This window comes from Phalacrocorax aristotelis, chromosome 9, assembly GCF_949628215.1.
Source record: "Phalacrocorax aristotelis chromosome 9, bGulAri2.1, whole genome shotgun sequence".
In the NCBI taxonomy this organism is placed as follows: domain Eukaryota; kingdom Metazoa; phylum Chordata; class Aves; order Suliformes; family Phalacrocoracidae; genus Phalacrocorax; species Phalacrocorax aristotelis.
The window spans coordinates 1144797-1171056 of NC_134284.1; the positions used below are offsets into that span (position 1 = coordinate 1144797).

Genomic DNA, 26260 nt, shown 5'->3' on the forward strand with positions numbered 1-26260 from the left:
AAGACCAAAAGGCAGTCTGGTCCTGCTGTAAATTAACCATTTTCCTCTGGCAAGATCTTTGGAGTATGAACAGACATCCCAGTAATGCTTGAACTGCCTCTTGTGCACAGGAGATCAGACTCTATATTTCATTGTGTACTTTGAGATCCTTTAGGATAGACCATACAAGAGATAAGCATGAGAAAGGAGGCAAAACTGGAACCTTGGGGTAACTGGAGTTCATATCCCACCACCACCACCCCCTGGAAAAGAAAAGCAGCAACAGGCCACTCTCTCCTTGCTGCAGTCAGGACAAGGTAGATAAATCACAAGGTTTTTTTATTGCTGGTGAACTCAAAACAGGCAACTTTAATCTACTGAGTAAGATACACGTACAAACAAATGGTAGGCCTTGTGCGTTTTTTTTTTTTTTCCCCATAATGTAAATGTCTCTACCACTTCAGTCCAGCTCTTGAGCTCTTGATGAGCTGCCACCGAGACCCCAGTAACGTGCTCCGGGCACTTCTGTAAGCATCACATGTATTAAAAAGGGAGATTTTGCAGAAAAGACAAAGCTCTGACTGTAGCCATGTTGCTCAGAAAGGAGAAGTCTGACTGATCCTGCTGCATTAGGTACATGGTATTATGTTTAATTATTTCAATTGATTTAAGAATTTGCTGGGTCCCTTTCTGTTTCTGGTGTGCAAGCTGCAAGTAAAGTGCACTTCTGGGAGTAAGTTACCACTCTATGAGGATGCAATAGCTAGGTGGTACCTGTCAGACATCCATGGAAAGCAGACTACAACAGCTGTTACAATGGCACAGGCAATAAGGATAATGGAATAAGATACTAGATGCTGCTGGGAAACCCCTCCGTAGCTTGAGCATCTAAATATTACATCACTGAGCAAAACCAGTGTCATTTAGCAGAGAAGCTTCTAAAGTCAAGACACATGACTGCGACTGTGCTTCACGTTAGCTTTGTGAACAGCCACTCCTCCCCTAGTCCCGGCTGCAGCTGGGAGTCACTAAACCATGTTACTAACTCCTTTTAACCTTTTAAAAGAGTTTTGTAACAGCAAAGGAGAAAGCAGGGATCCTAAGGATGTTTCTATGAAGCTGAGGTTTTCAGATGATGCAGGGGTGGTGTAGGAGGCAGCATGACACCACACTTAGCGATGCTGTGAGAGGACAACCCAGCTTTAGACACAGCATTAAATGACGCTGGCAGAACCAGGGCCAAGATAGGGGGACCCCAACTCTCAGCTGAACCTTGCAATTCTTGTTATGGTCCAGCAGAGCCCACCTCCGTTATCCCATGTACAAATCTCATCTTTTTTTTTGCCCCATGTACAGTGTCAGGTGACTATTTTGCCTGGGTCTACACACCCAAGACCATCCAGGCTGACGAACTACATACTGCTCGTCTGATTTCATATACTGGCATCACAGCATGAAAAAAAAAAATCTGTTCACTGTTTGTTCTCTTTTGATTTAATGAACTATAAAAAGGGAACTCTAAATCCCCACCTAAGTATTCTGAGTGCTTCAGGAGACATTGCATTCCCCAGGGCAGACTGGATTAATTCCTTGCTGCCAGTGTTTTCGTGTGTCCATTGCCAGCAACTGATGCCATGTGAGAGGGGGAGGGGAGGAATAAAATAATTGCATTCTGTGTGATCAAAAAAAAGGATTAACACTGCCTTCATAAGAGCAGAACCAACACACAATTCTCCTCCCAGGGCCAGGAGTGCTTTTTCCCTCAGGAATGGACACCCCGTGGCAAGGAGCAGGTTCACAACTGAGCACTCCCTCCCAGAGACAGGGGACCCACAAAGAAATAGCCTGGCCATTTCCAGTACAAGAATGGATCCCACAACCACACTAACATGCTTGCAGTTCAAGCCAAATTGATCCCTGGTGCAACTCTGTTGACTATGGTGGAAGAACACCTGAAATTAATCTGGCCCTACAGGGCTACTACAGCAAGCCTCCCCCATAAACCAGTTAGGAGTGAGAAGCATCTGACAGTGGGAAGCTCCGTGTTTGTTTCTAACTTCGAAAGCCAGGTCTTGCCAGAACTAATTATGAGTATGTGGCTGCCACTATCAAGCTCTTTCCCTGCACTACAACTTTCCCTATGCTTCTCAAATGTCCCCAGTAGGTTAAATTTCAAACCGTCCCTGGTGCAGGTAGCTCTGCAGTGGAGCCACAGTGCTCCCTCTTGCTCCGCGTCTCTACTGCTGCTCTTGCACCCTACCTCGAAGCCTCACTCAGGCAGAGCATGAAGAAGTGCTCTTCAGAGAGGGAGTTTTTGCTTTTGTTTGTTTTTAATAATGTATCAGGCAGCATGGCATATCTCCTGCTGCCTCCAATTATTGTCATGACAACATGGCTGTGGTTATTTAACGCAGAATTTGGGAAGAAAAAGCAAATCCTCTTGATGCACTGAGGAGGACACTTGGGCAGAACTGAGCCAAGACCTGCCAGTGCTGAAGGGAGGTGAGAGTCAGTGCCAGAAGACCGAATCCTGGATACCACATTAGCCACAGGAAGGTTTTGACCTTCAAATACAGTGGGTTGCAGCCAGACTAAGTCATCAACATCACCAGAAACAGAGGAATCCCTGGGAAGGCAGGCATAAAATTCTTGTGGCCTGTACAGTCTCTACAAGGTTTGCACAGCTGAGATGGGAGCCGGAATCTGCAGCAGCCCTTCAGGCAAGGTCTGCTTTGAGGGGACAGAGGAGATAGGAAGACTTCACTATTTCTTGTGCCTTTTGCTAAGATTCAGATTGCACAGATTATGGCAAAATTCACTTGGCAAAAAAGGCCTTTATTTAAAAAAAAAAAGAAAAAAAAAGAAAAAAATTCTAGTGAGTATCAGGACTGAGATTTCAAAAAGTACAAGATCTGTATAAATTCAGCAAGATGTCCAGCACCAGATCGTTTCGTGGTGCAACAAAGAACCTGGGGAGAGGCCAATGGAACCTCTTGAGGGCAACACCATCTACCTCCCCAGCAGACTGCCAATCTTAGGTTCTTCTCAACAGCAGATGGATTTTCCTTGTTCATGCAGCATCTCAGGTCCCACGGGAGGTATTGGTTGCAAGCGAGCACCTGAATATTGCCTATCAGAGTAAGCCAATCACAAACTTAGCTGGCATGTCCATGCCCACCCGCTATTTAGGGGTTTTTTTTGTATGCATTTCCACTGTAGCATTTCTTCTTATTTCTCCACATAAAAGAGTAAGCAAAAGGACTGCTTTCATCTGTAATAAGTTAAAATCAGAAATGACCTAACTAACAAGTACTGATATTGGTCCTTGGAGCCCAAAGAGTAAAATCCATAGAAAAGCTATCGGTTCCATTTTTTTTCTGGTATATCCCATGCACACCCCCATCAGAAAAATGGGGTTTATGAATCTTATCATACAGCAAGGAGCACTACCTCAGAGCCAGAGCTGACAGTCCGTGGTAGAGGTCTGGGCTCTCTCAGAATGCTAAGTGTGGTTCTGAGTCACTGCTCAATCAGTCTTCACATGGCCGTTGGCCAAGGCAACAGGGACAGTGGGGGCCCCCGGCTCAGCAGTCTCATCAAACCGTAAGCGCAGGGTGTTTCTGATCACCAGTTGCTCCATGATGAAAGACGCACAAAACCATGGGATGGCATACTCCAGGGTGATCAGGCCCATGAAGTCAAAATCAAACTGGGAATAGTCCCATGGGCAGGCATTGAACTGGCGTAGGATGAGGCCCGTGGTGAACTCCCAGAGGTATGTCCAAAGTGTGTAAATGAAGCAGCGCACTAAAATGTTACACTTGTCTTTGAGATATAGATACATCTTCTCCACAATGAGGATGGAGGTGCCATAGATGAAGAGCGCCCACACACTGGTAACACCTGGGAACTTCCAGTTGAAGTTGACCACAAACTCCCAAGCAGCTGTGAACATCACCTCACAGAAGTAGCCGTGAATGGCGTAGAGGTACCATCGGGAGAAAGCAGTCAGAGGTTCTGCCGCAGCCATTCTTCAGCACACAACCCAGCAGGCACTCTGAAATGGGGCAGGGGGAGGAAGGGGGGGGGGGGGGGGGGGGGAAGAGAGAGAGAGAAGTCAACAAGGATGTCACAAGTCCTTATCCCCCAGATGGCAACATCCACAAAGGACAAATCTGAGAAAGAAGTGAATTTTAAATTGTCTCATTTTTACCACAGCAGATTTTAAATCCTGGGGAAAGGTGGCACCTTACTGGGCTCCAAGTCTCAGAACAGCCCCAGGCAACATATACTGCTCTGCCTGAGACACAGGATACAGCTGATATTGCACTGGTGATAAGGAAGGAGTTGACAGGTACAAGGGCTTTGCCAGGGGTGAGGCTGCCAAAGAACTTACTAGTTGCAAGTCAGTAGAAAAATACAGCCATCTCACAAGGAGCGCACATCAGCTTTTTGCTCTTTTCAAGAAAGAGCACTAAGCCTACTTTTCTGATTCTAATATGGAACAGATTAGATGAACACAGCATTGAAAACCTGGGCCCTTACAGCTGTCACCCACAGTCTCTATACCCAAAATGTTTACTGTAGTGAAAACCTGAGCTTTGATGGGAGCTACAGAAAGGGAACTGGAGGAGAAAGTTAGAGAGGTTTTACGCTTTCATTCACCACACCTTGCACACATTATTCAGCTGAACTGTTATTTCTTCTGTTAAAGAACTCATGCATTGTGTGACTAGGATCTGGAAAATAATTTTCTTATGGTGTCAGACTGATACGAAGTCAAAAAGCACAAGACAGCCACTGAAATCCATTCGGATTTGGCTTCAGGACAGCAAAACACAAAGGAGAAGAATAAAAAGGAACAGCTGAGTGCAGAGAGAGGTGGTTAGTCATGATAAATAGGAAATGAGAACAAACTCTAATTGTCTCTACAGGAAGAAACTTCGTGAAAAGGTTTTGAAAGGGCACAATTTGCTTACCACTGAACTGTTTCAGCACCATTAGTTTTTACACTGCTTGTAGATATTTACAAGGTCCTAAGCGTTGCTCTGCCACCCTACAGTCCCTGGCCCAAGCTGATTTTAAGCATAATTTTACTGAAGCCTTACAGATTCACATCACAGGGTGAATTTTACCTGTTTCGTTCTTAAAAACTTACTCTTTCAAGCCAGGTTTCTCTTGACTCTTCATCAGGCACTATTTAACTCTTTGCCCTGCACTTGTCAGTTCTGTGGCACAAGGTGCTGGAAAGATACTGTTCCCGCCCTACTCTGTAAACACGGTGTCCCTCTGAACAAAGTATTAACACACAGTATGACTGGAATTCTGATAGGGGATGAGAGAAGAGAAACGCTTATAAGGAAAAAGAAACTATAATCATGAACATAATGAAGATATGCAGAATATTCACGGGGGAATATTGAAAGTGGAAAGGACAGAGCTGTATCCGTGACCTATTCACTCGTCTCTTAAATAGACACCCAACAACCAAAGTCTTGGCAGGTCATATGATGCCGGTGCTTGAACAAAGACCCATTTCCTAACAGCACAATTTATTTTACACAGGACACTGAACTATCAGCAGATGCTACAGATCTGGATCAACAGCATATTGTGAGCTTGTGGGTGAAAGACTAAGGAGTCACTAGGAATTCCTTTGTCTCCTAACAGTTCAGTCCCAAGAGACCCTGCAAGACAGCAGTGGAGGGGGCACATGAGAAATATGCAGGTGGTATATCTCCACACAGTCCACAAGAAGCTGATGTGGAAGGGCGCCAGAAACTTCCCCTCTGAAGAGAATGACAGTTTGTTGGTGTAATGTTACTTGGTTAGTTTGCTAGCACAGTTCATAAGCTTAGGAGTCTGAATCCTTTTATCATTTCTCCATTCTCACATAATTTCAAGAACAAATCAATAGTCAGAGGTAAGAAGCAGTAAGAAGGAAACGGACTGTAGGTATCTTTTCTCAGAATGGGAATATATGGCTGCAGCAGGAAGGGAGAAGTTTTTCATATCCAAGGACACAGAAATCAAAAGATACATAGGCCTTAGAAGTCATACCTATTGCTGGGTAAGGCACTGATGAAATACGGAATGTCATTCTCCAGGGAAGAAAGTTTTTACTAAGCTGACAAGGGATTGTATGGTTTCCCTCTCTTTTCAGTAAGCCTTTCTAAGCTTTTCCACTTGTGGGCCTTAGTCCTTGCACTTCACTCTGCAGCTTTACATTAAATGTATTTTAACTGTTAGCTGGCAGCACCCACAGCTTGCAGTACTATCTGTAAGGTTTTCCTTGTAATTTTGAAAATCTCTTCTCAAAGTTGGATTAAATGCACAGAAGGTGCTTCCCTCTGAGTCCCTCCTTTCTTTTGCCAAGGGTCCCCTCACCAATTCCATTGCCTTACACCTACCCAAAGCCAAAGACTTACACAAATATATCCAACAAGCCACATCCTGTTCTACCCCACGCTGTTTCCTCTATGCAATGAAGATTCCTCTCTCCTGGTTGTATACCACATACTTAATAATTATCTATTTATTCTCTATTTCTTTTTTACACTTTGCAAAATATCTAGCCACTACACTACAGGTCTAATAACTGAATCAAGACCAGGTCTGGGACATATCTATGATACAGGTTAACCCATTGCAAAGACCACTGTCGAGTTCTTTTGAATCCTGAGCCTTTTGCCACAAGTGCAAGGAGACAAACATCAATGTGCTGACACTGTCTCAATATTTGCCTTTTCCTGTCACATGCCCAGTCAGCTGAGCTTGATGGGAACCCCCTACTTAAAATATGCTTGAAGAAGTCCTCACAGGCTGCCTGCTGATTAAGAGCATCCCAAGACAGGGCAGATGCTGAACTGTGGTAACCCAAACAAACTGATTCCACTGTGCTAGCAAATCCATAAATAAGAGCTCCTCCTGTAAAATATTTCATTCAAAATAAAACAAAAAGTACACAGTAAGACATAGAAGAGACGAAGGATACCTAGGGCAACTACAACAAGCTACAGCACATCACTGCACAAGTTGGGGCCTGCACAATGTAATGGTTACAAGTCACTTCAGCATTTACCAAACAATTACAACTGCAGCTGTTCCCAAGCATCTTATTTTCCAGCCATACCAAACTGGCTAGTGCCTGGTAGGCAATACAGCACAAGAAGGTCTCAAGAGGGAAATGAAGGAGAAAAGTGTTTTATCGGGCAGCAATTAATGATAAAAGGATCAAGCTGGAAAGTAGTTGCAGGACATTAGTGGGAGAAGCATCCAAGAAGGCCAAGACTGGATTCAGTAAAAGATGCAGATTTGTGCAAAGCCTCAAGTAGATAATCGAACTTGGTGATGCAAGACTTTTAATGGAGTTAGAGTAATACAGACCAAAAAACTCTGAACTTACGATAGCTATTCAGTCTCCTGAGGAAAACAAATGACATTCATCACTGAGGTAGTTACAGTGGATGGGCAGCGGCTTCCTGAAAACCAGAAACACAGCTGCCAGCTATGCAGTTGTCTCAGAAGTGAGCAAACAAGTCCCAGAGGCTGCAGATGGATGGCCATGCTTGTACTGAGGATGCTCACACGGTGTTGCTTTGTGGAAAACAGGGAGCTTCTACATTCAAAGCTATGAAAATACTTCCCATCATCATAAAATTATATTTCAAGTAGCTAAAGTAGAAATGGATCCTCTAATACAATGTCATGAGGGAGCCTGAGCTAAGCCACCACAGAAATGTTCTGTCTTTCTCCAGGAGGACCTTCTTTCCCAGCTTAGTGATAGAAATAAAAAGCCAAGTCTACAGAAACCACACATGGGCCTTGATGGAACCTTGAAGGACAGCAGTCCCTTCCCCGACTGCGCTGCCTGTGCGGATAACACTGCTGGCAACAGAGGGGCCGAGAGCCCCTCCACCTACAGCAAACAAGCCCAGCGCTAACAGGGGGAAGCATATGAGGTACTGTGTTTCTCTGCAAAAATCTGGTTCAGAGGACCAGGGCAGGACTCTGAGTTAGGCCTGCAATAAAGTTATATTGTAACAACACAAAGATTATGCTTTTATATTTTAGAATATCAACTCTAAAATGGATATTAATCATCCCCTAAGCTGATGTAATATACAGATAGACCTGATGCACCACGCCAAGAAGAAAGGACATAAATGCCAGGCTGCCCTGCTTCATGCACAAGACCCTTCTGCGCAGGGGGAGCACTTCCATACTCACATTCAGTTTTGCAGGTGATGCAGCCCAGGCAGGGAAGAGGCAAGTGTTTGGAAAATGTGTTGATGGAAGACCAAGAAATAATGGCAGATCTGTCACACAAGCACTGCAGGGGAGACATCAGTGCATGTCATATTCATGCCTGATTAAGTTCTTGAGCACTGCCTGCTTCATTTTTTTCAAAGCTCTCCTTTGCAGGGGCTTTCTGCCTGTTTCCCTGCCACCAAGCCAAACTGTGCTTCAGAAGGCTCTCCCAGATTGCCTCTGTTCCCTCTACTCCAGCAGAATTATTTAGACACACAGCCTCTGGATGGGTACAATGAGACCTCCTAGAGATACTCTGAATTAACTCTGGAGTGCTAATAAAAGAAAGCACAAACAAAAAACCTCCATGAGACAGTTCCCTGATTAGTAATGGCCTGCAGCTATAAATTCTGTCAGCTACTTAATTCACCACAGGTGAACTTGAACTACTGCAGGAAGTTCCTTATTCTTAGTGCCTGGTTGTTTCCGCCAGTTAATACTGTGCTCTAATTTTTTTATTTTAAGAATTCATATTTGAAGTATTTACTAATATTTTGTTTCATAACATGCATGTTCATATTTCTAAGAAATGCCTTAGATACATCTATAACCCTATGTTACATATCATAATTACTTCTTACCTTGAAAGAGTAACTGCAGACAGAGGGGGCACTTATGTAGTAGCATACTTCAGTCCCTCCGAATGACAGGACTGCGAGCAGCAGACAGCTCTGAAGTAGTGGGCACCTGCCACTCCCTGACCGTAAACTCTACTGCTTATGATATTCTCTTTCCTCAGGGCCTTCTTACCCAAACAGTAATTACGCAAGTAACCATTCTTCATGGCTTTTTGAATTACTTTCACTGGCACATCACTGTAGCTACTGTGTTCTTCCTTAAAGCTAGGAGAATCAGACATGTATCTGCTTTTCTGCTTTAACAAAGAGTAGATAGAAGGATGAGTCAATGAAAATTGATACGCATTTTTGGACACTACCTTTTTAAATTTAATTCCTCCTCTCTTATTTTGCCTTTTACCTGCAAATAAACGCCAAATGAGTATACCTTTGCAACCACAGACAACATTCAATGATTGTGCTGCAAATCTGACTTCAACATTTTCATATAAATCTCACACAAACCATTAGGATTAACGATTTACAGATCACTGGTGCTGGATTTGGCCCCAAGACATTAGTTCATCAGTCTTTAAAGATTTATACAGTAAAGTCTTAGCAGTACTTATGTGCTGAAGTCATAACTCTGAGGAGATATTCATCCTTCAGGTAACTGAGAGCCTCAATTAACTGTGGCTCAGAAAATAGAATTTTGACTGTACTGAAGTGTGGAATAGTTCCAGCAGACCAATTAATCAAGCCCTGCAATGAAGCTAAAAGCATGCCACAGACAGATAACTCCAAATACAGACCTGATGTCAATTGCTTACTCTTAGCACTTTCAGGATGGATCTGGAGCCCTGGGATTTTGGTCAGTTCTGAAAGTATTAATCATCTGCTTTTGCTGCTTCTGCCTCTGGACTCCACTTCCATCAAGATGCACGTTGTCTCCCTTCCTCTGAGTTCTACCCACACAGCCATGTATTATGAGTAAGAAAGCACAGCCCATTTCCAATCTGCATTTTCCCCTCCTTTGTCTCTAGGTCCTTTCCCTTAGAAGGCACATCAATTCCCTGCCACTCCTCATTCCCTTGCCCAGTTCACTCTGTACCTGCTGGCAGCCTCTGATCCGTTCCTATCTTTCAAATCTGTTCCAAAAAGAACTGGGATACAGTAAAAAAGAATGACGACAAAAGGAGATTAAATAAATCCAATTACTAGACTAAGCCAAAGGGATGGGGAAGTGTAGTTCTTTCTGGTAATGCCTGTGTGTGGGCTGCCCGCAAGGCACCATTTCACAATGGGAAGAGTTTTCTTGGGACGGAATGTAGAGGGGGGCTTTTCAGAGAACAAAGAGAAAACGTGAAGACATTGGTAGTTTAAAGAATAGTTTTCTGACTAAAGTAATCTCATGAATGGCAGTGCAGAAAGCTGAGATTTCCCATGCCCTGCCTCACACATAGCATCATGTTACTCAAACACACCTTAGCCCACAGTGACCACTCCAACTTGAGATCAAATTAAGGCAGCAGCTCTTTATTTACAGTGTCCAAAAGGGATGCTTCCCATGTTCCTGACAAGTTAAGATCCCTCAAGAGTCAAGCAAACAGCAGACTTGCAAGACAAATCTATGAAAAATGACTGAGTCCAAACTTGGCATCCAGAAGTATTATCCCCAAATCTCCCCAGCATCTTTCAGGTAAGGTCATATCCTTCTCCAGGCCTGCTGCTGGAAGACTCCTGTGCCATACCTGCTGCTCTCCCCTGTTTGGAAAAGCTGCCCTGAGTCCCCAGCATTTGCCAGTACTACAGCATTCAAACAAGCAAGTGTCCAGCAGGGGCCCAAGTGCCCCTGAAGTGGCCCGAGCACAAAGCAGAGACTAAAGCCAGGACCCTGCTGTTGGAGCGGGCAGAGCTTCCCACTAATGCTGCGGAGGAAGGGGCCAGCACTACAGAAGGTCTGCCCCCGCAAAGATGGCATGTCAAGGGGGGCACAACCTGCCCTGAGAATCTGTATCCACCATCCTCCAGTTTTGAGTGCTCAACTGCTGGATTCAGCATTATCTCAACCTGGACAGTAAGTCCAGGTGTACTTCATTCTCTGCAGTGAGAGCAGAATTGAGTTCCTAGAGCCCATTTTTCAAAAGCTGCTGCAGGTTTGCAGCCCATGACTTCAGGCCCAGGTCTGAGCACGCATAGTTCCCTGATGGGCAACTGCAGACTTGTAAGATCCTGTGGGCTGGGCCCCTCCATTTCAAACCATGCATTCAAGTACAGTGGCAATCAAAATCCATGGCTGTTCTTGACAGCTTAAGCTTAACATGTTGTATTAGCTGACTGAAGCAAATCTGACATTCAAAGAACATAATGCACATCATGGCTTACCAGGAAAAAGCAACCCAAAACAGTGTGATGAATGGAGAGAGGGAATATCCCGAGAACATGCTGAGAGTTTATAAGATTTTGCCATAGTCAATATCCTTTCCACTGTCACTAGAGAGCCAACAGATGTAAAGAATAGACAACATTAAGGTCCTGCACTTGGGTCACAACAACCCCATGCAACACTACAGGATGGGGGAGCGTGACTGGAAAGCTGCCTGGTGGAAAGGGACGCGGAAGTATTGGTCAACAGCTGGCTGAATATGAACCAGCAGTGTGCTCAGGCAGCCAAGAAGGCCAATGGCATCCTGGCTTGTATCAGGAATGGTGTGGCCAGCAGGAGCAGGGAGGTGATCGTGCCCCTGTGCTCGGCACTGGTGAGGCCCCACCTCGAGTACTGTGGGCAGGTTTGGGCCCCTCACTGCAAGAAGGACACTGAGGTGCTGGAGCGTGTCCAGAGAAGGGCAACAAAGTTGGTGAAGGGTCTAGAGAACAAGTCTTGTGAGGAGTGGCTGAGGGAGCTGGGGTTGTTCAGTCTGGAGAAGAAGAGGCTGAGGGGAGACCTTATTGCTCTCTACAACTACCTGAAAGGAGGTTGTAGCGAGGTGGGGGTCGGTCTCTTCTCCCTAGTAACAAGCGATAGGACGAGAGGAAATGGCCTCAAGCTGCGCCAAGGGAAGTTTAGGTTGGATATTAGGAAAAACTTCTTCACCGAAAGGGCTGTCAAGCACTGGCACAGGCTGCCCAGGGAAGTGATGGAGTCACCATCCCTGGAGATACTTAGAAGACAGGTAGATGTGGTGCTTTGGGATTTGGTTTAGTGGTGGACTTGGTACTGTTAGGTTAACAGTTGGACTTGATGACCTTAAAGATCTTTCCAACCTAAACAACTCTATGATTATGTATCACCTATCTTACATTGTTTCTTAAAGCTGTTTAGAAATTCAGTTCTTTTTTGAAAAGGTTTGTTGGGGTTTTTTTGTTTTTTAGCAAATGCCCCATCTTCTTTCCAAAGCAAAATGATAAGCAAATACACCAGTCCAACACTACAGTAATAAATTGATTTGGACAACTCACAAGGTTCAGTACCAGTAACAAATAAATATGCTTAGCCCAGCTCTTCTGAACAATCTGCAGTTACAAGCCAGAATCAGCATGGAGTGGAAGAAAGCCAGGTTTGGCAAAAAAAAAAAAAAAAAAGACAAAAACATCCAAACACATTTCACATTGAAAATGAAGCTTGGCAGAGAAAAATGTTGTGATCAAGGCAGTGAAGTAAGATTATCTAAAATCCTAGCCTGCTAATACCCTGACATAATCCAAATCACTTAAATCTGTGAAGAACAGCAGTATGTGTAAAAAGACAAAAAAAATTAGAACTGTTGACAAGATACAAGGCAGTCTCTCCTAGCTTGCTGCAGGTAAAGTTCAAAGCAGCATCTCAGAATGCTTCTTTTACTGGAAATTCATGCTGTGTAAAGCTACTTACACTACTATTAGTAGTACTAATAAAACTGTAAAGAACTCTCCTTGTATTACTCTTCACCAGTACACAAGCCTTTATAAACTCCCAGCATTCAACCGACAGTAGGTAACTGGATAGTATAAATCATAAAGAAACCTAGCATCTTGGTCTAAGCTGAGTTAGGTTTAAAACTTGCAAGCACAAGGCACTGCATAAAGAGCTGGAACAGGAGGGAGCACACATTTAAGCACCTTCAGAAACACAGGCCAAGACTGTCATAAGAAGTCATCTTCTTTCTTTCCCCTTTTGGAAGTCTCTTGATGGTAATCCTACAGAAAATAATTTTTCTTCCTCAATATGTATATTTTCCTTCCTAACATTAAACTACTGCTGAGACGTGAAAGAACAGGTCTTCCAAGTGCTATCTGCTATTTGCCAGGCTGTGATTCCTCAAGTTTCCTCCCAGCATTCCTGGTGGAAAAAACTTGAGCAGTCTCAGATTGCTAAATTATTCTTTTCCACCAAAAGAACCCTTGTGGAGCATCCAAAACAGTGGCTACCTCATCATCTTAATTTCAATTTCATACAGGTCCTCAGAGGTAGAATCATCCTGGGAAGGAAGGGTAGAAGAGGATAAATCTCAGAATCCTACTGACCCCCTCACCATGGCTGACAAGATCCTCAAGTAGGCAGCCATGCCTACAGCTGGGAAAGGCAGCTCCTCCGAGCAGTTTCCCGGAGTTTCAACCACTAGTGCCCACCAATTAACGTACCATGGGGAGTAATCATGCCATCACTGGTTTGCAAAGTACGTAATCAGCAGTGAAAATATATTATATAGGCAAATAACTTAGTGTTGAGTTTTGTACTCTATTGTTCAGGTTTATTTCAATTCAGAAAAAACAAGCAGCACCCTCTAAGTGCATCACTTAGGTAAATCTGCCTTCACAGACCAGCCAAACTTCTCTGTCCAGAATAACAAGTCAACAAGAACTTAGGTTTTAGGGCCTGGTTCCTTCACGGCAGACATACCCCTCCACTGTGTTGGGTACTTCATTGCTGTTTACATCTTTGCAAAAGAAGGCTTACATTTTTAGTGCTAGTATTTCCTCAAGGTATCAGGAAGCTTAGCATTCAGGTTACAAACACACATCTTCATGTTTTATGCACGCCTGCCATTTTTCTCTTTTGTAAACCTGAAGCATCAGATCCACCATAAACCTCTAATATGTTTATGACTCCCCTTCAAGCCAGACTCATTCATCTGATTATGTGCTGTGTGTCCCAAGAAGGCAGCACCAGAGCCACAGGGGGCCGTGACTGAAACTCTCAGCCTTCTGAAAGGTGGAAAGCTCTTTTAAATAAAGCAATGACTCAACATTTGTGCCCCATGCAGAACTGGTATTTGCCAGGCTATTTCTGCCTGCCATTCAAGAAAGCCTCTTATCTCTTCAGACATCAATTTCTTAACTCAGCATTGGTCCGTCAGCTTTTACTGCTGTGTCCCACAGCTCACTCCTTTTCCAATCAGTCAGCTTATGAAGGTACAGTCCCAGGGGCGTTGCCTAGCACTGTTTTTCCAGATGAAATACATGCTCCCAGCTGTGGCTTTGTGCACTCCAGCTCATGAGCCAGGGAGCTGGGTCATAAGGATGCCCCACGTTTCCTCTGACTATAGCTCATGTCACCTTTCTTCTTTTCCAACTCCTTCTGAGCTTCTTATTGCCTCTCTCCCAAACCACGGAACTGGACTGTTCTCTCATGCTCCAGTTTGGACCGGATCACAGATATCTGCTTTCACAAAGGCAAATCAACCCGCTATGCCTACATAATTTTCAATTCTATAGAGATATATAAAGACACATTGACATGTTTCAATGTTGTCTTTATTGATTTGCTCATTCACCCCGTCTTTGCCTCTACTTGAAGGGGATGGATTTCTTTTTTTTCCCTAGAATTGCTTCTTCTGACCTTTTACGTTGTGGTGTGTTGACCCCGGCTGGATACCAGGTGCCCACCAAAGCTGCTCTATTGCTCCTCTCCTCAGCTGGACAGGGGAGAGAAAATATAATGAAAGGCTCATGGGTGAAGATAAGGACAGGGAGAGATCACTCACCAATTATGGTCACGGGCAACACAGACTTGACGTGGGGAAATTAGTTTAATTTATTACCAATCAAATCAGAGTAGGATAAGGAGAAAATAAAACTAAATCTTAAACCACTTCCCCCACCCCTTCCTTCCTCCCTGGCTTAATTGCACTCCCAACTTTCTCCACCTCCTCCCCACCAGCAGGAAATGGGGGTTGTGGTCAGTTCATCACACGTTGTCTATGCTGCTCCTTCCTCCTCACACTCTTCCCCCGCTCCAGCATGGGGTCCCTCCCACAGGAGACAGTCCTCCACAAACTTCTCCAATGGGTCCTTCCCATGAGCTATAGTTCTTTACTAACTGCTCCAGCGTGGGTCCCTTCCCTGGGGTGCAGTCCTTCAGGCACAGGCTGCTCCAGCGTGGGTCCCCCACGGGTCACAAGTCCTGCTAGCAAACCTGCCCCAGCACAGGCTGCTCTTTCTGTGGGGCCACAGCTCCTGCCAGAAGCCTGCTCCAGTGCGGGCTTCCCATAGGGTCACAGCCCCCTTCAGGCATCCACCTGCTCTGGGGTGGGGTCCTCCATGGGCTGCAGGGGGATATCTGCTCCACCACAGACCGCCATGGGCTGCAGGGGGACAGCCTGCCTCACCATGGTCTTCACCACGGGCTGCAGGGAAATCTCTGCTCTGGCACCCAGAGCACCTCCTCCTGCTCCTTCTTCACTGACCTCGGTGTCTGCAGGGCTGTTTCTCTCACATGTTCTCACTCCTCTCTCTGGCTGCAGTTACACAGGGATTTCCCCCTTCTTAAATCTGCTATCCCAGAGGCACTACCACCATCGCTGAAGGACTCAGCCTTGGCCAGTGGCCGGCTGGCATTGGCTGTATCAGACATAGGGGAAGCTTCCAGCAGTTTTTCTACAGATGCCAGCCCTGCAGCCTCCCCACTACCAAAATCTTGCAACACAAACCCAATACATAAAACACTACTATTGGATTCAGGATTCCTACCTGCAGCCTGCCAATCATTTATCACTGCTCCACAGGGCATGCTCAGTTCCAGCCTTTACACAGCTCCTCTGAAAGTAGATCCACTTAATATTATGTTTATACCCTCCTTCCACATTTCCTTTTGTGACTGCGGTGTGTCCAAATGACCATGCTCCATTGAACGGTCTCCCCAATAAGACCAAACATATTTATTGCTCCAGTCCAGGAAAGCATTTTCTAAACTTGCCTATATTTATTAGTCAACTTAAGTGTAAGACTTTAGGTCCTTAAGACAGAAAAGTCTATATGTAGGTACACAGGGATGCTTCAGATGCTTTTGAATGCCTGGAGTCCACGAATTCACCTTTCATGGCACAGGGTAGCCCAGACCATGAAATAAAGCAATACGACAGCTTCAGGCTGCTTTGCAGATCTAGCAGTTTATGGCTGTGGTACGTGCTGAGACCCTACTCACATTCATCCCTTCTTCCAGATCTAATCTACACATTCAGCCTTCAGGTTTAGAATTTTTCAATCTCGTGAATAGCAGCTAACATGCATCTGCTTCAGGACTCGTGGAATTTAACTGATCATGTTAATACCACCTACTTGCTAAACTTCTGAAAAAGGAATTAAGCTTCTACCTTAGAAAAGAAAATCCTTAAGAACTGCTAACTCTAATCCTAAACTTAGCAAGGAGGTAAAAATACTACTCACCTCTTCACTCCTATCAGCTATCAGTCTGTACAGAAGACATTTTCCACTCTCAGCTGCAGAAACACGGCACAGTTGCAAAAGGTAAAAGCACAATGATGAAAAGAGACTTGAATTTGAGTCCACACACAGCTACCGCAGTAGAAGGCAGAGCAATTTTCTTGCTTGGTTCTTAAAATTACTACCATATTTGTGTTGTCTTCTCTAGGACCCAGTGAGCCAAAGCACAGATGGAGAGGAAAAGCTGGTAAGAATTAATTTGGGGAAAGGCTTGCAAGAACCTTGCCTTGAGAACTGAAGGTGGATGTGAAAGAAGCAGGGTGGAAAGACCCTGGAGTATTTGTAGAATAGAGGGAAACAAGGAAGAACACACAAGTAAAATTGTAAGTGTGTTGGTAGCTGAAGCCTTGTAGGGGGCAGACGTCAGGGAATTAAACTCGTCACTGAATCCTAATGATTTACTTCACCTAAGCAGATAATAATGAAGATCCATAGATTTGCGCAGCTACAACAGTGACAAGATAAAATCTGGATGCATGTTCCCTCCTCCTTCTGGCTACCAACCCCAAGTTAACAGAATCCTTTAAACCAGCCTGGCTGGGAACCTTAATGGGGCTGGAAAATGCCCTGGAAAAAAAGTAAGGCTAGCTTCCTCTCACTGTTGAGCTGCTGAACAATGGCTGAGAAGAGGCAGCACTCAGGTATGGACAAGTCAGAAGAGATAGGGAAGGCACGTAAAAAGTCTCTCAGCGGTCAAACAGGGCAAGAGACAAAAGACTTACGAAAGTTACATCGGAGCAGTTTAGCCACATCATCTTCCTGCACCAGCTCTTGTAAAATTGACACAGCTGGAACAAAGAATCAGAGTTTTGCTCTATGGCAAAGTTAACAGAGCAGTACAGATCCATGCTTGGCTTAGGAGAGACATACTCTTTGCTAGCCTTGCTTGGAAGCCAAGTTGCTAGAATACAGAAGAATGGGGAGAGGCAGAGGAAAATGGTGGGATATGGACCAAAAGGCTGCACTGGGATGAACAATAATCTCGAGAGCACTGGAAGAAAAGTTAAGATTATGACTCTTGACTGCATATGGTGTCAGGCAGCTGACAAAACCCCAACAACAAAAGGTGTCAAGGTAAGTCAAGAATGCTTCTCTACCAGTCTTTTGTCTCATATGACTCTGCTTAGAAGGCTACAGTAGTAACAGCTTCCCTTGATATAAGACACAATTTCAGTTTCACTAAAAGTAAATTCTACTCTGCTCTGCAGGCAGGAGTACACTGTGCTTCTCTAGTTCGGCACTCCCTTCTGTCCGAAACCAAGCATCTGCTGCATGCAGAGAGAAGAGAAAATGACTGAATATAGCCAGACTATCCACACTGACCTGTTTAGCCCTTACAAAGAAAGGGAAGACAACTGTTTTAAAACCTGTCTCCACTAACCTGGCACTGCAGTGCAGCATGGCTAGCATTTGACTAATACCCCGACGGAATGATCAGCAGCAGGAACGGGCTGTTGCATATCATCTCCAGCAGCACATGTCACTGGCTGAAGGCTCCAGATGTATCCATCTGTCCCAAATGGTAACACTACAGATGAAATTGAACATCCTACCTGTTTAAAGTAGAAGTTTAAGACAACCGAATTCTTTGCATCTTCAGTTGTGTTAGAATACTTCACAATAAGACATTCTTTCCCTTAATATCACTACCAGGGGGAGTGGTAGGGTGTCAGTAAATCAAGATGCCATAGGCCTGTATAAACACACATGAAAAGACAGCCTGTGCCTTAACAAACGTGTCATACCATGTCGTCATTCGCTCCTGCTGCAGAAGTAAGATCTAGAAACCAGAATCCTATTTATTCTGTTTTTCAGGCTTCAAAGAGAAAACGTTCAAAAGCACACATAGCTCTTTTTTCTTGTATATATTTGTTTAATTCCTGATGATTGACAAAACATCTTCATAATCCAAACACAGGCACTAATTGGCCCAGATCTTCGGCCATCTCAGAAGAGAGACCAGACACCAGTTGACTCCAGATTCTTTTACTTGCCTCTGGAAGCTGCTCTTTCCAGAACAGATAACTCATGTTGATGCACTAACAGAAAGTTCCCGTTCTCATTGCCAAAGCTTCTCTTTCATTTACAAAAGTTCAGATGTCCCTTTGGACAGCCCAGATAGTACCTTTCACCAACTCTGAATTCTCCTTACAAAAGTGTTTGTGATGGTCATACAGGGGCCTCAGGAACATGTGGGGACACAAGTGCAAAGCAGGAGTTGGTGGCCCAGTGATTCTGTCCAGCTGGGGCTGCGATACGCACAGTCCCTCCCCACTGCTGGGCTCCCTAAACAAAATGCTTATGCCAGGGAGAATTAGCTACTGCAGACCCAGGCTACGTTTTCAGTAACTTTGATCTTACTACTTTGGTCAGATCAGAGATGGAAACCTGATACTCACCTTCAGACAGCTTCAAGCCCAAAGATCACCTGAATATCTGAAACTTATTGCCCCCGTCCACCCATCCACAATATCAGTTGACCCAGCAACATGTATTACCTCTCCTTAGAAAACCATATTGCACTTGATCTTTGAAGATAAGAGAATACCGAGCTGGACATCACCTGGTTCCTAGAAGAGGCTTATTTTTGAAGTCCTGTGACAATCTAGTGGCCAAATCCTATGAAATGCAGGAGACTGTCAGCGGAAACACTGGACAAAATGCTGTCTTCCAGGCCATGGGCTACAGAGCCATTTACACCAGACAGGAAGTGTAAGAGGAAGTGGTGAGACCATGACTTCCAATCAATGAAGTTCATTTTGTTCTTAACACCTCCCGTAATTAGTTTCTCTTTCTGTCAAGTACCAAGCCTCCACTAATTTCTGTCTACTTGTCATAGGAAGTTTATTGTACTCTGCACCTGGTCAGAAGGACTCAGTTTCCCCACGGGGCCTGGCAACCACAACCAGAAAAGAAAACAACCACAGACGTGCCATCCCCTATAGCATGGAGGCAAGCCTGCCATCCTCGAGTCTCATGCAGCAATAGATGCCTTTTAATGGAAGGGCAATTCAACTGGCTTCTTTCCATTGAACTGTAACCTAAGGCTTTACCCAGCTACCATGTAATTGTCTTTTTGTATTTAGACAGAATGTCCTTGGCCAGAGTGTCCTACCCCATTAACAACCGGCTCCCAAACAGGGCAGGGTCACACTATTTTCTGCCAGGGACTTTCCGCCCAGGTCTTCATTTGCCATGCCCTTAATTCCCAACTTATCTTTTCAAGCTTTTATTTTGACAGACATACTCTAAACAACAGCTTGTTACTTTAGGAGGTACAGCTGTTATTTAAGCAGCAAGGAGCTTTCCTTTGTGCAGGTACTGAGCTCTCCATGACTGAAACGCACCTCTGAGCAACTTGTTCATTGAGATTCAGCCTCCAGTAATCCACCTTATACTATTACTGCAACATGATACCATTCTAACAAACTAATTATTTGCATGACAGTTTTACTACCTTTTGAATTTCATATAAACATTTCACACACACAGGCCCAAATTCATTCATGAATTTCAGGCACTTGACAAAGGTACCTTCATTACAAGCTTTGTCTCTCCAGGATCCCATCTGTAGTTAACTAGAGCCTGTGAAGGTAGCTAGAGATGGACACATCCTGGAGACAAAACTGGAGTTTGAGCATTGCTGATGCTACCATTCCTGCATCTTTCCAGTACCTACTTAGAGGTGCTTAAAGCATGTACAACACTGATTTATCCACCTCAGTGAAATGCCTGAGGCTACATAGAGTAATTTCAGGTCTTATCAAACAGGATTTTTTCTTTATCTTGTTTTCCTTCTGGGCAGCAATAGGTATCTCATGCTTCTGGGCAAAGAGCAAGCTGAACAAAGGTGGCAGTTCTCATCTGTGTGTTGGGAACTGTCTTGTGATAAGTCTAGAAAAGAACTCCTCAGTCTTAAGTAAAACAATTTGATACTGCTCACCCTGGCCACCAGAAAAAAAAAAAACAAACCTCTCCAAAACCCCCAAACCCTAAATTCTTTTCAAACCATCTCTAAAATCTGCTCAACAGAGCATCAAGTGACCCATAGCAAATGGAACCAGAGAGGCACCTTATGTTATCTTGTCACTGGATATGTAAAACACTTAACAGATGTCATTTCATGCCTGAATCATGCATCTACTATTGACAGTCCTGGAGGCACACATATATATCTTTATATCTTTATTGTCTCTCAGAGTTCCCACAGCTGTAAAGATACTCAAGGTTAACTTAAATGCTACATACGCAAAATTAACTTTTCAATTAATGTGCCTCAGCCAAGGCAGTCATGCATGTGTGGAGCACAGGTAAAAGTTGTTCTAGCAGTGCACATGTGTTCCTGAAAAGAACTGGGAGGGTGACTTTTGCTATCTCATGCTGATGATAGTTTTCTTGTCTTGCCTGAGTCACTCTTCAGTCACCTGCACTTAGATACTTTGACAGCACAGTACAACGGATGAAGTTTTGCACTGCATCCACCACACTGACAGGACTTCCTTCTGCAACTGAGTCTATGATGATCAGTATATAAACATAAGGAGCATCTTGCGATGCCTGGAAGCGGTCCCCGTTCAGCAGCCTTCCCTCACCATCTTGCCTGGTAGAGCTACAGCATGTAAAGAATTCCAAGAGTCTGGCTAAGAGCAGACTCAGGAATGGGACTGGACATCAGAGGATGCTGCCAAAAAGTGAAGCTCGTTTGCAGAGCTGCATGAAGGCTCAGGACTCAAAAAGCAGGGGATGCTGGAGATCCACCCTAACAGCTCTCATCCTGGGAGTACTAAAACCAAAATATCATCTAGAATCTCAGAGCAATTCTAAAAGGCACTGAGATTTCTACAACAAAGGGTGAAAAGAGGAGAGAAGCAAGTAGCAGTCAGGACTCAGATGGAGAAGCAAAAGGACCTTACCAAGTCAGTGCCAAGATGGATACACAGATGGGGTTGTTGAGCAGCTGTGTCTCCTCATGAAGCAATATGCAAACTGGTATAAGTCTTGTAGTGAGCTATGCTGGCCCTGAGAGAGGCACAAGGGGCCAAATAGTGCAGTGCACTAACACAGGTCTGACTTCCTCTGCTTTATTACCAGGTTTGCCATGATCTGCGACATGGCCTTGGATGAGTCACTCCACCTCTCTGTGCCTCTGGCTGCCATCTGGCTAATTAGACTAAACTATTTGGTCTGAGGGCTGCATCTAACTATAGGTTAGTTTGGCTGCTAGCACAATTGGTTACCGATACTGCCAAAAAGCCACAAAGCAAAGCTGGAATACAGAGAGTAACTTCAGCCAGTCACTTGCAGAAGCACCGAATTCACATGGAGTCAAAAAGGCTGCACGACTAGGCAGCTCTCAGCACCAGTCTCATTTGCTCAGTCATCCGTGTCAGATGGACTCCCAAGTTCACCAAAGCATTTCTTTCAGCAAGTCTGAAGGTGTATCTCTAAGTCAGATACAAGCATTTGTATTTAACAGCATATTCAATAAGCTTCTCTGTACAGCACTTAAGAATGAATAATTAAAGGAAATATTACTGCAGTAGAGCTTCTCATTAGCAACCTAATTAGCCTTCTGAAAATAATTAACATTCCTTTCTATAAAGGGAGCAGATGACCCATTACCTCCATCAGACAAGCAAAACAAATGCCAAAGGTAAGGGAGATTTGTTCAGGCAGACAGCAAGAGAAGCCTGTAAAAAGGAAGAAGATGAGGGACAAATGCTGGTGACTCATGAGGACTGGACTATGCAAGTGGGTGTGCAAGACTGGTACACCCTGTGTACATCCAGCACTCACGTTGAGCATTTTCCTTCCCCTACCTCTATGACCCACTGATAATCCATCAGCTGAGATGCCGAAAAATTCCGCATTCCAAATTATTTTGAAAGCCAGATTTAAAGGCTCTCAATTTCAACCATTCATGGTCATAAACAGCTCTCTCCATATGCAAAAATTCCCTGAAGGTCATAGGTTTTGACTATTAAAACACTCTTAAAATGCCCATTAAAATAAACCACGATTTAATGTCACATGCAGCCTACTTCTGTGGCCCACAGCATGAAGTACACCTCTCCAAGTTTCACAGGGTGGGGCTCTGATCAGTTAGCATGCCCTGAAAGAGTTAGGCGTACATTTCTTAACCAGCACGTGTTTGAAATCAGTGTGGGTGAGCAGAGAGTCACAGGCATCAGTGCTGTGGGATGTGTGTGTACGTACAGATGAGAGAAAGCAAATGATACAGGTCAACATTTCACTGTCTGGTGCAGCAAGAACTGTGGTATTACGACAGTTTTATGCACTGTTTCAGTGCAGGACAACAGATAAAGGAAAAATAAGCTACAATGGAGCTGAGGGTCCCAACATCCATGTATTCAGGTAATATAGCAAAAATACAAATCGTGAACAGGCAGATGCATTTTCAGCCATTTCCATGTTTGATGTATATTTACATTTCCCTGGCAGAAAAGCTGAATACTCACAGCCTTCAAATGTGATTGCAGAGAGGGCGAAGCTCAGCCATACAAAACCTTCCACAGCTACATCACTATGGAAACCACAAATCCACTGCCTGCTCTGTTTGTCTAATTCTTTCGCTCATTTTAAAAAAAAAAAGTATTCTTCCAGTTTATTGTCTTTTCGCCTCTGTCAAGACCACAGGAGGACAAACACAGTTTACCTGCTTCAGGACCAGCCCTTTCTTCCTTGAGAGCCCTCTTTGTGAAACCTATCCTACCTCTCAACACAGCTGGGCAATCTTCCTCTCCAGATGCTTTCACCACTTCTTTCAGTGAGGACTCTTCAAACATAGTCTGGGATTTCATCTAGCCTCCCCAGCTTCCTCAGCTTCTAGACTAGGACAACTCCAGAAGTGACTCACTCTAGGGGAAATGCAGCTAGGTCACATAATGAGAAACTGAAAACTCTTCTGGACACAAGTTATAGTGTCTTATTTTGACTGAAGTATCATTCACTTCCTTTCCTCAAAGCTCTTTAAGAACATTTGAGGTTCTCTCAAAATGCGGTAGGGCACATTACAAGACAGCTGTAAATGCAAGGGTTAAACTTTTGCTTTAAGAAGCCCATGATTTCTACAGCAGTTGCTAGTTACACACTTGTAGCTTTTCACACACTAAAAATCTGAATATTGCTCAGCAAAAGCCTAATAGCCAAGAGCAACTCTGGAAGATGCCGAACAAAAATGGGGAAAAATGCTCAGAAGTCTGCAATATGGCATGGATGGTGCAGCCTGGGTATGTGAAATGGCTGAAGGAATCTTCATACCAACTAGCAGGAGGGGAAAAGAAAAAAGAAAGAAAAAACCAGGGATCCAAGTATGTGATTTTTATGCTGAGAAACAACCTCTGAACAAACCTTCAGCAATGCCTTCTCTCACACTAGGCACCTCTTACCTCAGCTCAGAGCCATTCACAGAAGAATCGGAAGAGAATTTAGTCTCTGCTGTTCCGTAAGTCCTCAGTGCCTCTCAGCTTCAGCTGCCAACTGACAACCATTACATAGACAAATGCCCATTAGTCAGCAAGTTGAGAAAAACTAGCACTCTGCATGGAGAGGAAAATCCTGCCTGTGCTCAGGAAACCTTTAGCAGATGACACTAAGATATCCAACAGCAAGACAGAGCTAGGAACAAACTGACATAGTACAAGTTCTCTTACAAAAACCAAAGCAATACTACACAAAAGTTGCAGCCCCCACCTCCCTTTTGTAAAATGGGCCAGAGCAGTCAGTGCTTCCATCTCGGTCCTAACTCACTGCCCTCACCTCATAGCCAATTCCAAGCTGGCATTACCAGACACATCCCAGTTTCATTGGTGTAACAAGAATTTCTATCAACAGCTCACAGGATGATCAAAGGTTACTTCTGTGTCTTCAAGGATGTCACAACACCACACAAGCCAGTTTCATGGAGGACAAGCTGAGCCAAGTGGTGATCACAGTCTGCAGGGTCATGTCACTGTGGCTTTGGAAGCAGATCTGTCTGCATCTCCAGCAGACAGCATCCTGAATAGCCAGCGTGGATGGAACATACAGGAGGCACTGGAGGAATTAATAATTCATAGTTTTGTTCTGCTGCCAATGGATCCATGTTTTCTTGTGCCCATACGGTGCTCAGTTTTTGTTTTAACAGTAATAGGAGATGTCTGCGCTTCCTTTGATGGTTCTTGAGGGCAGGCAATAAGCAGCATTTACTCTACCCACAGCAATATTACCATACACCAGAGTGCTTGCCAGACACAGCTTTCTTCAGAAGTACTTATGGCTGCATCGTTGACAAAACGGCTGGATTCATTCCAAGGCTCAGTCCATCACCAGCAGCCTTCCCAAGAAGCTGCTGACACTTGCTTTGTCATAACCTTGCAGCACTGGTCTGGACTTTACTACTCAGTAGATGACACTTCTTGACCAACTGAAGCCCTCTACTCAGCTACACAATGGGCAGCAAGATCACAGTCGGACCTCGAGGCAGCAGCTGACACTGCTTATCCACACTTAGCATTGCCACAATTAAGTCTACTGCTCTCCTTCAGCAGATGACTGGGTCTGCTCCTCAGTCTCAGAGACAGGGGTCTATCAGAGCAAGAATACCTACAAGAGTGGGACAACAGAATACCCTTGAATAGGATCTCTTGGGCACTACGACTAAGACAGGGTAGAGACCCCTGAGACAGGATAGGCTGAGGGATGAAGGTGCTACATAAATCTGAATTTTATATATGTAGCACCTTAATATTCAAAGCAAGTTCCCCACTAGAGATGAAGTACTGTGCACAACCTACCCGTGAAACCTTATCCACAACAGGGAAACAATAATGAGGCCTAAATTGCTGCAGGCTGTATCAGAACACCTGTGCTTAATCTCCTGTTAGAGCACCACACCGCATACTGCAGACACAGAATGCTCTAAAAATGCTGCAGGGTCTGGAGATGGTTGTTCTGGTCCCACAATGTCCAGCCCATCTACCAGGACGAATATAAAGTTTTGCCCCAGGATATAAATCACCCTTCCACTCTGACAGCATTTTACATCCACACTGTGCAAGTGTAATGGACTGCCCTAGATACAGGAGAGTGGCAAGATGAGCCTAAAAAGATTAGTAGAGTAACACACTGGTGAATCAAGTGCGGAGACTGCACTGCTAGTTAGGGCCAGGAATAGATTCCTCATCATCATACTCACACCTGTGCTTTTACCACCAGAGAGAGCAACCCTCCACTCTTTACCTACTGCTCTGGTTTAGCTCAGAGATACTGCTCCACTGTCCTGATTGTTTTAATGGCCTAAGGCTATCCCAGTATGAGGTTTTAAAGAGGCAGTAACACCCGAATAAGTTTGGCAGTATCAATTAGGAGCAATCAGAATGATGTGACTCAAAGCAGAGAGAAATCAAGGGTGATGTGCACAAATGGCAATCTTACACTTCCAAAAAGCAACCTGCAGTTTGAACTGATGCAAATAACTTCACATCTTGACCATCCTTTATGCATTCTATGTATTTAAATTTCAAAGGTCCCATCTACAATGCAGTCAGCTCTGTACTCAGAGAACTGCTCTGGTGTTCTGGTCTATGAGTACACTCCCACCAGTTTTACCCTCCAGCCCTTACCTTTTCTGGGGAGGAATCCTGGAGCTCTCCCACTATTTTTGGTCAGCTCCTGGTTCACAGCATCCGCAGGTCGACTGGGTTGCCTCCAGC

The 26260-nt window shown here is 44.4% G+C and overlaps 2 protein-coding genes across 5 annotated transcripts in view; both read right to left on the minus strand.

Annotated features, from left to right (window-relative positions):
* Positions 1-26260, minus strand: part of RAD51B (RAD51 paralog B) — a 473504-nt gene extending 447244 nt beyond the window's left edge. For 2 of the 4 annotated variants that reach the window (XM_075103134.1, XM_075103132.1), the window contains exon 1: positions 26171-26260. The gene's annotated coding sequence lies outside the window, so the exon portion shown is untranslated. The remainder of the gene's footprint in view (positions 1-26170) is intronic. The other 2 variants (XM_075103136.1, XM_075103135.1) reach the window with 1 other exon arrangement.
* On the minus strand, positions 302-26260 carry TMEM229B (transmembrane protein 229B). The gene is made up of 2 exons (XM_075103137.1): positions 26171-26260; positions 302-4036 (listed from the first exon to the last, which is right to left on the minus strand). Exon 2 carries the CDS (start codon positions 4007-4009, stop codon positions 3506-3508), a length of 504 nt encoding a protein of 167 aa, XP_074959238.1. The 5' UTR covers positions 4010-4036; positions 26171-26260; the 3' UTR covers positions 302-3505.

What these genes read in the sequence shown, in the direction of transcription:
- TMEM229B (XM_075103137.1), bottom strand. Translation starts at nt 4,009, where the DNA reads ATGGCTGCGGCAGAACCTCTGACTGCTTTCTCCCGATGGTACCTCTAC.